General features: G+C 44.2%; 1 protein-coding gene across 4 annotated transcripts in view; it reads left to right on the forward strand.

Annotated features, from left to right (window-relative positions):
• LOC148034204 (uncharacterized) overlaps positions 1-16,378 on the forward strand; it is a 99,613-nt gene that overhangs the window by 32,231 nt on the left and 51,004 nt on the right. For 2 of the 4 annotated variants that reach the window (XM_087682199.1, XM_087682198.1), the window contains exons 3-4: positions 15,977-16,123; positions 16,235-16,323. In XM_087682199.1, coding sequence (XP_087538325.1) covers positions 15,977-16,123; positions 16,235-16,323 — 236 coding nt within the window. The remainder of the gene's footprint in view (positions 1-15,976; positions 16,124-16,234; positions 16,324-16,378) is intronic. The other 2 variants (XM_087682200.1, XM_087682201.1) reach the window with 2 other exon arrangements.

Raw genomic sequence — 16,378 nt, forward strand, 5'->3', positions numbered from 1 at the left:
ACATTCTTTTATTCTTTGTGTACCATTAAAAAAACGGTACACCTATCTTTGCGTTCACTCTCTTGAACTCTCAACTCTGCTGCTCACGCTTCTATCTCACACTTCATTGCGCACTCTCTCTCCTTCAAACTGATATTAGAGCTATAGCTAAGGTGTGTGCACTTCTCGGAGCCCGTGCGAGACATCACCAGCGCTTTGCTCATGAAAAATCAGCAAGTCATCATTTTTGCTGGTCAGGCGGGAGCACGTGCGAGATAGGCAACAGTGCTTCAAGCTCGTTTTTGCTCAGATTGTCACCAGACAGGTCACACACAGCCTTTGCAAGCCAATACAGGTCAGGTCGTCATTGTTTTGACACACGTGTGTTGCTAGGACAAATGGTTGACAGTTCCCAGCCACGTGGCGACAACACGTGTAATCTTGAACAGCAGGCGATAGCTGATTCTGGTCAGCGCAGTAGTCTTTGTCACTCCTAGCAGGCCGGCGACAGCAAGCGGCGACAGCTCACGAGGATAGTCCCAGGCAGATTCATCGGGCAACAGGCACGCGGGACAAGCGGTTGGCCAACAGTTGATGTTTTTCGTCACATTATTAGCAATTTTCGTCAAATTTTCATTAATTTTACAAGGAGGCCCCTTGGTCACTGACGGGGGTTCATCGTGCAAGCACAGTGCACAAGTTTGTGTAGATTTAGGCCCAGAAATTTGGGGCTTTTTCAGATTGAGTGCTGCTCATGCAAGGCTGAGGTATCAACATCAGAAATTGCAGACATTGTGTGCGTTTAAATTGGGGATTTTGCCAAATTTAGTGAAATTTTGCTCATTTGAGTAAAACTTCTCAACATTGGACCCATAAAATTTGGGGCTTTTGTTGTATTGGTGAAACTTTGTTCAGCTGAGTTAGATTGGTTGACATTCGTGCACACTTGGACCCGGAAACTTTGGGGCTTTTGCAAAATTCTATGAAATTTTGCTAAATTTGCCCGTTTTATGCTCTCGGGAACATATATTAATTCAATTGGGGCAGATTTCATAGTGAAATTTTTGGGGCTTTTGCTGAAATTTGTGGATTTTGGCAAAGTTAATGCGTGAAATGCACTTTGGGAATATTGCTGAAGCAATCTTGTGGTTAGAAGGAGAGTGATTTGAGTGTTTTTATCTCCCGCTTGTGCGATTTTGGAGAAATTGCAGAGATTTCTTGGTGTTTTGGGTACCAGAAGATGATACAAGCACATATGTATGCAGTACACTTGCTGGACAGCTCCCATTGAGTTGATGTATTGTTGATTATTCATGTTGCAGCAGTCTTAGTGATCATTTGCAGATCTGGGATTGGTGTAGATGTATTTTTGGTGATATTGCTGAAGTGGGAGTTACGTGGCAGCGATGTATGCATTTAATGTATGCTGAAATTGCAGTCATACTGCTGAAAGTCATTCGTTCTACTGCTGTACGTGTACTTGGACTGAATCTTACTATTATTTGTTGAAAAATTGGGCTGAAATCAGCTGAATATTCAGCTCATTTTTGTTGTCATAAATTGCAGCATTGAATCTTTGGTTTATTGCTGAAAAATGACTGCAAATGCTTCTAGCAACAGTGATACTAAATCCCTCTTTGAAATCAAGAGGTTTGATGGCACTGGCTTTGACTTCTGGAAGGATAGGATGCAAGGCATTTTGTTTCTCAAGGACTGTGAAGATGATCTCTTGGAGGCTAAGCTTGCAGCTATGACAGATGTGGATTGGGTGATGGCAGTGTCTGATGATGTACTTACAGACATCAAGCGTCTTGACACAGGTTATACTATATGGAAAAAGCTTAAGGACACTTATGAAAATACAACTCCTGTAAATCAAGTGCATGTTATGCATAAACTTGTGAACATGGAGTTGGATGAGTCTAAGCCAGCATTTGAGCATTTGAGTGCTTTCACAAGGGTTTTGAGTCAGTTGCAGGACTTTGGTTTGACGGCTTTCAATGATAAATTGAAAGCTATTTTCTTATTGATGACTTTGCCTGACAGCTGGGAGGTCTTTGGTTGTGTTACTTAGTAACAATTCTGCTTTGACTTTTGATGGTGTAAGAGGTTCAATCCTTAATGAAGAAATTAGAAGAAAGTCTAGTGGTGAAAGCAGTGGCTCAGCTTACCATGTGAGAGGCAGGGCAGAAAAGAGGGATAATGCAACCAGTAAAGGGAAAAGCAGAAGCAAAAGCAAGGGCAAACAACAAGATGTTACATGCTATCAATGTGGGCGTAAAGGGCACAAAACCCCCGATTGCCGGTACTTTAAGAAAGAGCAAGAAAGAAAGAAACAACATGGTAAGAAAAAGAAGGATGATAAGAAAGATGATGATAACTCTTCCTCAAAAGAAGTTGCAAAGGCAAATGTTGCATCTAGTATGGACATTGAAGAGCTTCCTGACACTAAAGAGATACTTGTTGTAGCCTCATGTAATGATGTAGATATTATGGCAACAACAGGTGATATGCACATCACCAAAAAGGAGTTAATTGATGCCTTACTTTCAGCTCATGATGGGTTGTCACAATCATGGATAGTGGACAGCAGTGCCTCCTTTCATGTTACTCCTTCTTTGGAGTTATTTTTTGAATACACTGCAGGTTGCCTAGGCAAGGTTTACTTGGGTAATAACTATGCATGTGAGATAGAGGGTGTTGGCACCATTCACTTGGCTCTTGAAAATGGCCAAGAGCTGATTTTGCAGGATGTCAGATTTGTACTTGGCATAAAGAAGAGTCTACTATTAGTTGGGCAGCTTGATGCTAAAGGGTATTTTACTACATTTGGTGGTGGATCTTGATGTCAGAGTGCAGCGGTGCGGAAGCGTAGGACTGAGAGAGAGAGAACGTAGAGAGAGAAGAGAGAGAAAGAGACAGTGGACGATGAAGATCTGCTGTATAAAGAATGCTGAATACAAAGATATGCAGGTATATAAACGGGCGCAGTGCGCTGGACTGCGTGTCTCCACCTCGACGATGCAACCTGCTGTTCACCTCGAAGTCCGCTGCAGTCTGCACTGTCTGCTGTTTGAAATCTGCGAACAGAGACGGAATCTGCGCGTGTCACCGGTCTGTAATCTGCGAGCAGAGAAGTGTACCAGACTGCTGAAAGTGCCAGGTATAAATAGCTGGAAAACCGGGGGAAATAGGGCGCCAAAAAATAGCTAGGCGGCTGCATTAAATGCAGCCGACTGGCTGCTGCAGGTCGGACTGCCACGTGGCAGTCCGGCTGTGCAGTCCGACTGCCAATCCGACTGCACCAGCCTGCTGCCCCTGATCAGGCTATGACTTGATCTCTAACACCCCCTCTCAGAGCCTGGGCAGGGCAGAAGCCTGAGGGATCTGGAATGTCTCCGAAGTAGAGCCTGAGGAAGCGCCTTCGTAAACAAATCCGCAAGATTGTCCTCCGTCTTGCAATACTCCACAGTGATGGTCTCATCCAGAAGCTTTTCTCGGATGAAGTGGTACTGGATCTCAATGTGCTTCGTCCGGGCATGAAAAATAGGGTTCCTTGCCAAGGCAATGCAACTCTCATTGTCACATCGCAGCAATGTAGGACGAGTCTGGGGGCACCCAAGCTCCTCCAATAATCTCCGAAGCCACACAACCTCGCATGTGGTGAAAGACGCGGCCCGATACTCCGCCTCAGTAGACGAAAGGGCTACCGTGGGCTGCTTCTTGCTACTCCATGAAATAACACCGGCACCCAAAGTAAAACAGTAACCTGTAGTAGACCGCCTGTGGTCCATATCACCGGCCCAATCCGAGTCGCTCCAACCTGCAAGTACAAGATTTGACCCATCTGTCCCTGCGGGGTAATGAATCCCTAAATCAGACGTCCCCCTCAGATACCGAAGTATCCTCTGAGCAGCCTGCCAATGCACCGTCTTAGGTTCACTCATGAACCCTGCCAAGAGCCCAACAACAAAACATAGATCAACCCTGGTGTTGAGAAGCCAAATCAAAGACCCAATCAACTGTCGATAGCGGGACGCATCCGTCAAAGGAGAAGTTGAATGGAAAGTGGCCTTCCAGTTCGGATCCATAGGAGTAGATAGGGCCCGACAATCCTCCATCTCAAAAGACACCAAGAGCTCCTGTACATATCTCTGTTGAGAGATAAAGATCCCCCTCTGAGACTGATAAATCTCATGGCCCAAAAAGAAATGTAGTAGACCCAAGTCCGTCATCTCGAATGTCCGATGTAAAGTTGACTTCGTCTCTTGGACTTGTTATGCATCATCACCTGTGACAATCAAATCATCAACATATAAGACAAACAGCACACAACCATCCTCGGAAGTGTGAACATACAGCTGCGGATCGGCCTTGGACCGCCGATATTCCAATTGAGACTGGAGAAACGAATCAATCTTCTCGTTCCATGCACGCGGAGCCTGCTTGAGGCCATACAAGGCCTTCTTCAACTTGTAGACTTTCCCATCTGAAGAACCAAAGCCAGGAGGCTGCTCAACATAGATCTCCTCCTTCAAATCACCATTGAGGAAGGCCGACTTCACATCCAACTGATAAACAGGCCATCTCCTATGGCCAGCCAAAGCAAGAACAGCTCTAATGGTCGCCATACGAGCTGTGGGGGCAAAAGTATCATGACAGTCAATACCTGGGCGCTGTGCAAAACCTTTAGCAACAAGGCGAGCCTTGTGCTTATCCAAAGTACCATCGCTTAGGTATTTGGTCTTGAAGACCCACTTGACTCCAATCACCTTCTTCTTCGGGGGGCGGGGCACGAGTAACCAAGTGCCATTCCTCTTAATAGCCTCCAACTGAGCTTCCATAGCTTTTTTCCATGGGGCGGATTGTAAAGTCTCCTTTACGGAGGTGGGCTCTCGATCTTGCATAACACGGGTCATCAAACAATAGTTGGAGCAAATAAGCTCCGTAGAATGTGCCTGGTGCCGCCGTGACCGTCGCGGACCATCCTGCGGTCCCCACTCCTCAGGAACCCCCTCGATCCCTGAATCACTGAGTGTGTCACGGGCCCAGCGAGGAGGAGGCCGAACCTCCCCTTGACGTTCTCCATCAGCAGAAGACTCTGGAATATCCACCGGCAGTAACTCCTCAGAGGTGTCTGGTGGAACAGTAGACTCTGTGTCAGAAACAGAATCATAATTAAAAGGCATGGGCTCCAGTGGAACTGTAGAAGGAGCCCAACTCTCCCCTGGATCTCCAAGAACGGGATGCTCCTCACCCGGTGAAGTAGCCGGAACCTCCACAAACCGCACATCACGGCTAGTGTACACATCCCGCTTGACGGGATCATACAGTCGGTAGCCTTGGGACTGGGAGCTGTAGCCAACAAATACCTGTTTTCGGGAAGCTGCTTCAAATTTATCACGGTGAGCCTTGGGAATGTGAACATAGGCATCACACCCAAAGACTCGAAAGTAAGAAACATCTGGCGTCATCCCAAAATAAGCCTCAAATGGGGTCATCCCTTCCACGGCCGAAGTAGGGAATTGATTAAGGATGTGGACTGTAGTAGCCACAGCCTCGGCCCACAAAACCTGAGGGGTGTGTCGGTGCTCCATCATGGTGCGTGCCATCTCGATTACACTGCGGTTCTTTTGTTCAAGAATACCATTTTCTTGAGGAGTGTTGGTATTGGCAAACTCCTGGTGAATTCCTCTATCTGCACAAAACCGAGCAAACTCATTAGAAACAAATTCACCTCCCTTGTCGGATCGCAAGGTCTTCAACTTCCGGCCCGATCGGTTCTCCTCAAAGAGAAGCCAATCCTTGAAGTGCGAGAAAGCTTTTGACTTTAGTGCCAAAAAGTAGGCCCATGTCATCCTGCTGTAGTCATCCACGATCAGCATGAAGTACGAGCTCCCACGCAGGGACTCATTCCTCATAGGGCCACATAGATCCGTAGATACTAGCTCCATCGGTGAAGTAGACCGCCGCGAAGCTATGTGGGGAATGACATCCCTATGCTGCTTCCCCTGAATGCAGGAGACACATGGCTGCTGGCTCACCACTATATCCGGCAACCCTTGAACAAGCTGTCCACGTGACACCCTCCGAAGATAGTCATAGTTCAGGTGACCAAACCGAGCATGCCATAACTCTGACTGTGACTGTGAGGTAAGAAGAAGAGTAGAGAGGGCGGTGGAAGACTTCAGTTTGTAAATGCCATTCTCCTCATATCCGGATGAGAGAACCTTCCTCGATCCACGATCAAGGACTCGCACCGTAGAACTGTCAAACTCCACCAAAAGACCAAGGGAGCAGATCTTATGAACTGAAAGGAGATGGTACCCTAATTCTGGTACATGCAAAACCTCTGAGGTATGGGTACCACCTCGTCTATCCGGAATAAGCTGCATCTTACCCCGACCTGCAATAGAAATTGAAGAGCTGTCTCCAATGAGAATCTGCCCACGTGAGGGTCGCAGCTGGGCAACACCATCTGATGAAGGAGTCATGTGCCGTGAGGCACCACTATCAACAATCCACTCTCGAGCCTGGGGAGCCGTCATTGCAGCATCAGAAGCATTCGGTGAAGTGTCCTCAATGACAGCTAGATGAAGAAATGCAGCTGATGAGGGTGCAGCCACCGCTCCAGAATCCTTGGTGTCCTTCTTCTTGGTGTCCTTCGTGTCTTTGTCAGGGCAATCCTTCTTCCAATGGCCAGTCTTTCCACAAATATGGCATGTGGAGTCTTTATCCTTGTCCTTATCCTTGTCCTTCTTGGACTTGTTATCCCCCTTCTTCTTCTTTTGGTCCTTCCTCTTCTTCTGAGAGGCTTGACCTGTCAACGCCTCCGACTTGGAAGCATTCTGTCCGTTTAACTGTTCCTCTTGGTCCAAAACCATAGGAACCAACTCTTCCCACCGAAGAGTAGACTCTCGTCTCGAAGCTATAAGGGCAGAGTAAAATGTACCGAATTGTGGCGGCAATTGGGACAAGAGTGTGATCGCCATGTCTTTTGAGGAAATCGGCTTCCCCGCATTCTGAACTTGCATCTGAAGCTGCCTTAGCTTGTTAATGTGCTCCCGGAGTGAAGAAGACTTATTGACGGACAAGGTCCGCATCTGTACCTCCAAAGAAACCCGGTTCATTAGGGTCATCCGATTATACATCTGATCAAGCTCCAGCCATATCTCCCGAGCCACCGTCAAGTGCTCGATGTGAGCTATCACGGCTGTAGTGCATGATAGAAAGAGAAAGGATCGAATCCTGGCATTCAGTTTGTCCCAATGAGATTGAGCCTTGGCCAACTCCGCACAAGCATCGGAAGAGAGTTTGGACTCATCTCTTACCGAGGGCTGGTCAATCTCCTCCTGTACCAACTCCGCCAAATCATAGGACTCAAGGATGGCCAACATCATGACGCGCCAAATGCGGTAGTTGTCGCTGTCGAGCTTCTGATTTGCAGGAAGAGCCGGTAAGACAGGCACCTTCCGGTCCATAATCGCCTGGAACTCCAAGTCAATTTCTGTAGACATCTTCACCTGCAATGCCTTCACAAACGCAAAAGCAGCCCCCTCTGACTGGGAAAACTCAGCCTGCTAAGGCTCTTCCGCGTCCTGAACCTTCTTCACCCGCCGGAGGTGATGAAAAAGCAAAACCTGCACTTGTAGGCTGAAAACTCAAACTTCCTCCGCGTCAAACAGCAGTAAACAGCAGCAAATCCACCACCTGTACTCCTTTCCTGTGCGCCCACACTCGTTTCAGCCTTGTTCCAAGGCGTAGCCCTCCTGTCTACCCTTAAATGCAAAAAACACAAATTTGTGTCGCGATGGAAACTCCTCTTCAGGTTGATTCTGCACTCAGTCAGCCCTCAAACACTGCTCTGATACCATGTCAGAGTGCAGCGGTGCGGAAGCGTAGGACTGAGCGAGAGAGAACGCAGAGAGAGAAGAGAGAGAAAGAGACAGTGGACGATGAAGATTTGTTGTATAAAGAATGCTGAATACAAAGATATGCAGATATATACACGGGTGCAGTGCGCAGGACTGCGTGTCTCCACCTCGACGATGCAACCTGCTGTTCACCTCGAAGTCCGTTGCAGTCTGCACTGTCTGCTGTCTGAAATCTGCGAAGAGACGGAATCTGTGCGTCACCGGTCTGTAATCTGCGAGCAGAGAAGTGTACCAGACTGCTGAAAGTGCTAGGTATAAATAGCTGGAAAACCGGGGGAAATAGGGCGTCAAAAAATAGCCAGGCGGCTGCATTAAATGCAGCCGACTGGCTGCTGCAGGTCGGACTGCCACGTGGCAGTCCGATTGTGCAGTCCGACTGCCAGTTCAACTGCACCAGCCTGCTGCCCTTGATCAGGCTATGACCTGATCTCTAACACTTGAAAGGTCCATAAGGGCTCTATGCTGATTGTTAAAGGCAGCAAAAGGGGGACTTTATATTATTTGCATTGTAAAGCATTACCTGGCAAGTTCTTGGCTGTGGCTGAAGTCCATTCACAGATGGAGCTTTGGCACAAAATACTTGGTCATATGAGCCAGAAAGGCCTTCGTGTTCTCTCCTCTTCAAGGAGATTTGATGTAAAAGGCTTTGGTCTCGAATTTTGTAATGATTGCTTATATGGAAAACGAGTGAAGTCTCCTTATTACTCAGGTGTCATTAAGAAGTCTAATGCTCTTGACTTAGTACACTGTGATGTGTGCGCTATGCTTGCTAATTCATATGGGGGTGCACACTACTTTGTTACCTTCATTGATGATTTTAGTAGAAAGTCATGGGTGTACGTACTTAAGAGCAAAAATGATCTGTTGGATGTTTTTAAAAAGTTTCATGCTTTTGTTACCACACAAAAATGGCTTAAGTTGAAAGCCATAAGAACAGATAATGGGGGTGAGTATGTCTAAAATGAATTTAACAAGTTTTGTGCGATGCATGGCATTAAGAGGGAGTTGACAGCCCCTTATAATCTTGCATCAAATGGCGTGGCTGCACACTTTATGAGAGAGTCAGATGCATGCTGTCCACAGCTAATCTCCTGCAGCAGTTTTGGGGAGAGGCTCTTAAAACTGCAGTTCATGTATGCAATTGCTCTCCCAATCGTGCATTGGAAGATGGCATTCCTGAAGACGTTTGGTCTGGCAAACTTGCTTCATATGACCATTTGTGTGTCTTTGGCTGTGATGCCTTTGTGCATGTACTTGTAGAATAGAGGACCAAACTAGACATGAAATCCATTAAGGGCATCTTCATGGGATATGGAGATGAGGGAGAGATGGGTTATAGAGTTTGGCTTTCTCAGGGTAGGAAGATAGTACGCAGCCGAGATGTTCGAGATGTAGTATTTAATGAGGCAAAGTTACTGAAAAATGCTACACATGGTGAAATTGACAAAAATAAGGTCAAATTTCAGCATGAACAGCTAGCCATTCAGCAGCCATTAGCTGAAAATTCTGTCCCTTTTGATGCTGAAAATGAGCAGCAACCTATTGTGCTACAACCAGAAGATCATGGACAACAAATAGATGCACATGATGAAATAGGACAGCAAGAAGAACATGCTGAAAACAGATTACAGCAGGAAGAAAATGCTGAAAATCAGTCACTTGGTGATGGTGTGCACATTCCTCAGGATGTAGGCCCACTGCTTGATAATACAGATCATTGGGTAAGATGGTCTACACATGTCAGAAGGCAGCCGTAGAGGTTTCAGCCATCTTTGGATTGCATTTGTTTGACTGATGAGGGTGAGCCTCTGACATTTAAAGAGGCACAGTCATGTGAAAACAAGAGAAAGTGGGAGCTTGCTATGCAGGAAGAGATGAAGTCTCTATATGCAAATAACACATGGGAGCTTGTACCTTTGCCCAAGGATAGGAAAGCTATTCCTAATAAATGGATTTACAAAGTAAAATGTATTGATGGGAAGCCCAAGTACAAGGCACGGTTGGTTGCTAAAAGTGCTATACACAAAAGGAAGGCATAGACTTCCAGGAGGTCTTTTCACCAGTAGTGAAGATGACTACGCTCCGTGTTTTGTTTGCTCTCATTGCATCCTTGGATTTAGAGTTGGATTAGATGGATGTGAAGATTGCTTTTTCTTCATGGTGACTTGGATGAAGAACTGTACATGAAGCTCCTAGAAGGATTTACTATTCCGAGGAAAGAGCATTTGGTTTGTAAGCTGAAACACAGCTTATATGGGCTGAAACGCAGCTTATATGGGCTGAAACAAGCCCCTAGACAATGATACAAAAATTTTATACCTTTATGCTCAGCCATGGATTTAAACGCAGTCATGCAGATCATTGCTTATACACTAAAAAGGTTGATGATGGAAGCCTTTTTGTGCTGGTTTTATATGTGGATGATATGTTGATTGCAAGACTGCATAAGAGTACTTTGAATGCTTTTAAAAGGTAGCTAAGTTCAGCCTTCTCCATGAAAAATTAGGGGCAGCTGAACACATTTCAGACATGCGCATTAAAAGAGACAGAGGGCAGTATTTGTTGTTTCTCTCACAGGACAAGTACATCAGCAAAGTACTTGATAGGTTTAATATGGTTGATGCTAAGCCTCTTGGTGTGCCTTTATTGCCACATACAAATCTTAGCAAATCTGATTGCCCTAAGGATAATGTAGCTGCTAATGCCATGAAGGGTATACCTTATGCATCAACTTGTGGATCTTTGATATATGCCATGGTTGCAACTCGCCCTGACATTGCTCATGCAGTGGGAGCTGTTAGCAATTTCATGTCTAACCTTGGCAAGCCACATTGGGAAGCAGTGAAATGTATCTTCAGGTACTTAAAAGATACACAAGAAAAGGGTATATGTTAGGGAAAAGGTACACTAGAGTTGTAGGGATTTTGTGATTTAGACATGGTAGGAGATCTTGACACTAGGAAATCTACCAGTGGGTATGTTTTTACTTTGGTTGGTGGGGCTATCTCTTGGTGTTCAAGATTGCGAAAAATTGTGGCACTGAGTACTACAGAGATTGAATATATTTCAGCCACAGAAGCTTCTAAGGAAGCTATTTGGCTTGGCCGTCTGGTCAAGGATTTTGGTCTTTCTTCATGTACTCAGTGCTTGGTTGTGACAGTCAAAGTGCAGTATGTCTGGCTAAGAATGCCATGTTCCATGCACGCACCAAACACACAGATGTTCGGTATCACTTTATTCGACAGGTCTTGGATGATGGTCTTGTCACACTAACTAAGGTCAAAACCCAATATAACCTTGCAGATGTTCTCACTAAGTGTCTTGCAAAGGCTCAACATGAGCATTGGATTCATTTAGTGAGAGTTGGTTAGCTTAAAGGTACCACTTCAGGCCTTTAAGTGGGAGGTTGTTGGGTGTAAAGTCCCTTTGTCTCCGTGTAAGTAGACTTACGGGTGTGAACACACCCTTAATGTACCCTAACATATAAATACATTCTTTTATTCTTTGTGTACCATTTAAAAAAAAGTACACCTATCTTTGCATTCACTCTCTCGAACTCTCAACTCTGTTGCTCATGCCTCTATCTCGCACTTCATTGCACACTCTCTCCCCTTCAACACAAAGCATTTGTTTGCAGCCTTAATTCCTTATGTTATGCAGCCTTTTCTTTGCCGTTTTGACCTCTTTTTAGGTTGATTTTCAGATTTGCCCCTTTTCTCAATCTTTGACAACTTTTTATTCGTCTTCGCTCCACTCTCTTGGGAGCTTGAATCTTTCCCACACAACCATGCATCAGTTGTAGTAGTAGTCTCTATGAGCTAAGACATGCTAGACACGGTAGATTCAACAAAAATCCTTGATTTCTTTAGGTAGCCCACATACATACTTTTCCACTTGCTCATGAAGAGGAACCAGATAATAAGAGGTGATAGGTAGCAATGTATCCTAAACCTTCTTATTGTATTGCTCCAAATTCTTGTATTTCTTTGCATCTAGCTTATTTCAAGTTGTCATGATGTCCACCTCAAAAGTACTAGTCAACTGATTTGATGAAAACATTTGCTTCAATTGTATCCATGTTGACAGTGCTCTTCCTTGCATTAAGAGCATGGATCACCATTGCAATGCATTCCTCTTAAAAAAGTGGGTGCCTTTCGAATCTTAGAGGATTTAGTAAAGTTTTCCTTTGAATAGGTTGCATCAAAATGTTGGATGAAAGTCAAAGCTTTCAGCCTATCTTGTGCATCACTGAAGGACTCAAACTTCACCTCTTTTCCACCCTCATCATTGTCTTTTGTTGCTTCTTTGGGAGTCAAGTTGTCATATATTGGTTGTTGCAAAAACGGTGCATTTGCTGTATTTTCATCATGACCAACACCAAATGAAGCGTTTGCATGACCAACACCCATTTCTTAAGCCCCATTAGCATTTGGGGGTGTAGATGTGTTACTAAATATGCCACTTTGTGCTCCAAGCATCAAAACAATGTTGCCATACATAGGATTATGCATATTACCAGCCATATCCAAATACATTGGGTCTTTCACACCATGCATAGGTTGCTGCATACTATAATGAGTTGTGCCATACAATCTCGTATGCGGTCCTTGACTAACCATTGCATGAAAAACAGTGCTACTACATTCTATCTCACTGTATGATGACATTGTGTTGTAATTACTCAGTTAAGCACAAATTCAGCACTAGCACAAAGCTTTTGGCTTGCAATCAAGTGCCTCGGGCCACCAAGTCAAAGGATTTAATGGTATCTTGGCATTGGAACCATGAAATCAGCCTTCCTTCTTGGAGAGGGTGGTGAAAACCTGATTAAGCACTTAATTACAGCAATTAACAAATTCACAAAACTGAAATGCACACTTTACACCTTACAATCTTGGACAATGGATATCCTATTGGCTCCAAAATTGGCACCCCTTGCAGTATTTCTTTATCTTGTATTGCAATTGGATGGAGTACAACTGAGATTTCTTAATCTCCTCTGTTGATTCAGAAGCTCCTTGCTGTGATAAATGAATAGCAAGCCTTTCGAGCAATTTGCCCCTTGATCTTCACCCCGGACTTGTACAAATTGGACCCTTGATTGGCCAAATGCTGCCCCAAGACAAATGGGACGGGTTAGTGTTTGAAATCCTTGGCAATTCCTTGAATTCCAATTGCTGATTTCATTGTACTATGCCTCCAATTGTTGGCATGGGTCCCAAGGTGGTTGGTAAATCGTGATTTTTGTTGTAATTTAGGGTTTACAGCAGAAATTCCATTGTTGCCCACCAAATTTGGCTGAGAACTCTTTCAGATGGCTGAGATTTGCTGAGATAATCAGAGAATGGACTAGAGAAGGAGAGAGAATGTTGATGAGAGAATTTTTTGAGTTTTTATGTGGGAAAACCCTTGAAATTGATTGCTGTCTGCTCTGATCAATCCCAAATGTTGTTGCCTGCTGCCAAGAAGGTGTCGAATTTCTATTGGTTGTATTTGAGGCATCATAAATGCTGTCGTTTGCATCTCGAGGGTCTCCTGCAGTAGTTTGCAACGTGCTAAATGTCTCCGTAAGGGCAAATTTTGATTAGTAGGTTCTTCTTCTCTCTCCCTCTCACAAGTTGAATACATTGAATGAGTCTCTATAGCCTCCAAACAACCTTCTCCATTGTGTGGGAACTCTTGCCAAGTGGTAGCCTTTTTTTCCCATTTTCCAGCAATTCCTAGCCATTTAAATAAATTTTTAGAATCAATTTATTTTGAAAATTAATTTAAGTCCTTTTGACCTTGTCCAAAATTAGATGTCTCATCCATAATTTAATTGCCTAGGCTATTTGCAACCCCAAGTGGTCCCAAATCTTAATTGCCTTAGGAGCGGATTAACGGGTTCCGGCATGTGTTTACCAGCAAAACGCCCATGGAACGTTCTTGCCTGTTCCCAGCCCCGTTCTTACCCGTTCCACGTCGTTCCGGGCCGTTCCAACAGCCGTTCCCTGGAACCCGCCTGCTTCCACCTCTGTCGCTTGCTCTGCCTCCCTTGCCCGCCTACCTCGCCTGGGCCCTACCTGCTCCCACCTCTTCTATCCGCTTGGCTTGTGGCCCCCCGCCTCTCCTACCCGCCTGAGTGAGTGAGTGGGTGAGACACACACACACGAGATAGATATTAGATACACATACACGCACATATATACAAACATGTGTGCATGTGTGGGTGTGTGTGACATATGATTACTAATCATGTTGATACTAATTGTGTTGTTGGTCCCCCCTTGAAAAGCGTGATCCATTAGGTCACTAAATTGGCACGTCGAACATGACCTTTTCAATGCCTACCATACTACTACCCATAATCTAGTTGTCCCATATTGTACCTAGCATATCATGCCACCCTTCTCACTTCCACCATGCTACTAGATAAACCAACCGTTCCCTTTGTTCCCGTTCCCTAACTTTAGGCGTTTTCCCCGTTTCGGGGGGTCCCGTTCCCGTTCTTGTTCCCCGTTCCTGGTAACTATGCCACGGACCCTTATTGGCCAATTAATTATCCTAGGGCCAAACTAATAATAACTATCACCCAGAACCCAGCTGACATAAATTGTTGCAAATTTTGCCTTTGACACCCATTGCTTTTTTGGGGTCCTTGGCTTGTTACCACAAAAGATTTGCTTGCACATCACATGTGCATCACAACATTACACATTTGATTATTCAATTAATCAAATGTCTCTAGCAAAAGCAAAGCATTAAAAAACTTAATGTCCTCGGGACAGCAACCATGCTATAGACGTCTAGGAGGCCTCCACTCTTTTGAGGATTTGGATGGAGTTCATCCATATACCGTGGAAAGTGGGAGAGGCTGTAGGGTGGCTGTAAGAGGGTGAGGACTCAAGAAGGGAAATGCTATCTAGCAGACCTAGGTTTTTGGCACCTTTTTTCACACAGCCCCTCAGATGGTATCGTATTATAGCCCACTAGATTGGTTGTTCACATAGTATTGTATTTATGATACAATTAGTTTCATTTTACAAGGTTCTTTGTACTTTATATTTTACCTTAGGGGATTTTCTTTGAGATGGTATTAATAGAAGCTTCTTCTCTTTGAAAATAGAACTACAATTTGAGACTTTTTCCTTATCTTTGATGAAGAAGCAATTGTCAAGATGTTGAAAAAAATGGGGTTAGGCCATTGTGCCCAACTGCCAAAGATTTGCTCTTTTTTGGTAGGTGATACGCAACCAAGCACGTGGTATGTTTCTTTACTAATGATATTTTGGAATTGCAGGATGTAAGCAATTACCAAGTATTGGACAGCAAAGCTTTACTTGGACATGCTTTTATTTGCTGCAGGAATGATAATCTATTCACATCCATTATTTCATGGATCATTTGTTTAGTGGAAGCCTACTAATGTCATTGATCACGAAAATTCAATAAATAAACACTCTTAAAGGGCACTGGGCTGATGGATTTCTATCAGAGCCAAATGTCATTGTTCTAGTATTCAACAAACAAGTACTTATAAGGGGCATTGGGCCGAGCCAAATGATTGCATTGTATTGGTGTGTTTTTCAGGAATCATTCTAGTCTCCCTCCTTTTATCTCTGATGAATCTTCAGAATTATAAGTTGCCTTTTTCTGAAGCATTTACTGATTGAGAGCTATCAATTGATGGTTTCATTCACACATTCTGGTGCCACCTCTAACACAGTCTTCAAACAAGTATCTCCACCCCCTGAAATCTTATCCTTGTAACGGTTTGAATCTGTGTTGACTTCATATGAGAGGACTTGATGTACAAGTTTACCTTGACTCATTTGTATGCTCAGGGCTATCAAGGGTCAACATACATTGGTCATTGTACTCCTTGACATATCAAATAAGCAATATGCCAATTTTGATTTCCAGCTGACATTGCCTAGGGTATTATTGAAAAAAGAACAATGTTTTGGCCTTTCCTGTAATTTGCTCATCATCTATGAAACATGGTATCTGATGGTGACGTACGATGCAAATCTTCTGTATTTCCAATATATTTTGGGCCTAATCACCATGTATACTTTAAACAGGAGGCATTAAAGCTAAAGGTGAACGCAAGACTGCAGTATGCTAAGTTCTTACAAGATATAGTAACAGAGATGGCTAAGGAAATTAAGACAAAAGGAACTGGTGATGTGAAAAGAACTGCTGAGGATCTTGATGAATTTATGAGCAAAGTATTACCTTAGTAGTTATACCATTCTGAACCATGCAGTATATTCTATGAATGTAGTTAAAGAAGATTGCAGCATACATTAACTTTGTTACTTGTTTGTTGATCCCAACAGGTCCGTAGAGGAGAGCTGGTGTCCAATGATGATATTTTGGGTTTTGCAAAGCTGTTCAATGATGAGCTTACACTAGACAACATGAGCAGGTCCATAATGTTAAAACACAAAGACATGGTAATAGCCAAAAACTTCTGAGATTCT

The sequence above is a fragment of the Lygodium microphyllum genome, chromosome 7 (assembly GCF_053477565.2).
Source record: "Lygodium microphyllum isolate KBCC chromosome 7, Lygodium_microphyllum_v1.1.10, whole genome shotgun sequence".
Classification (NCBI taxonomy): Eukaryota; Viridiplantae; Streptophyta; class Polypodiopsida; order Schizaeales; family Lygodiaceae; genus Lygodium; species Lygodium microphyllum.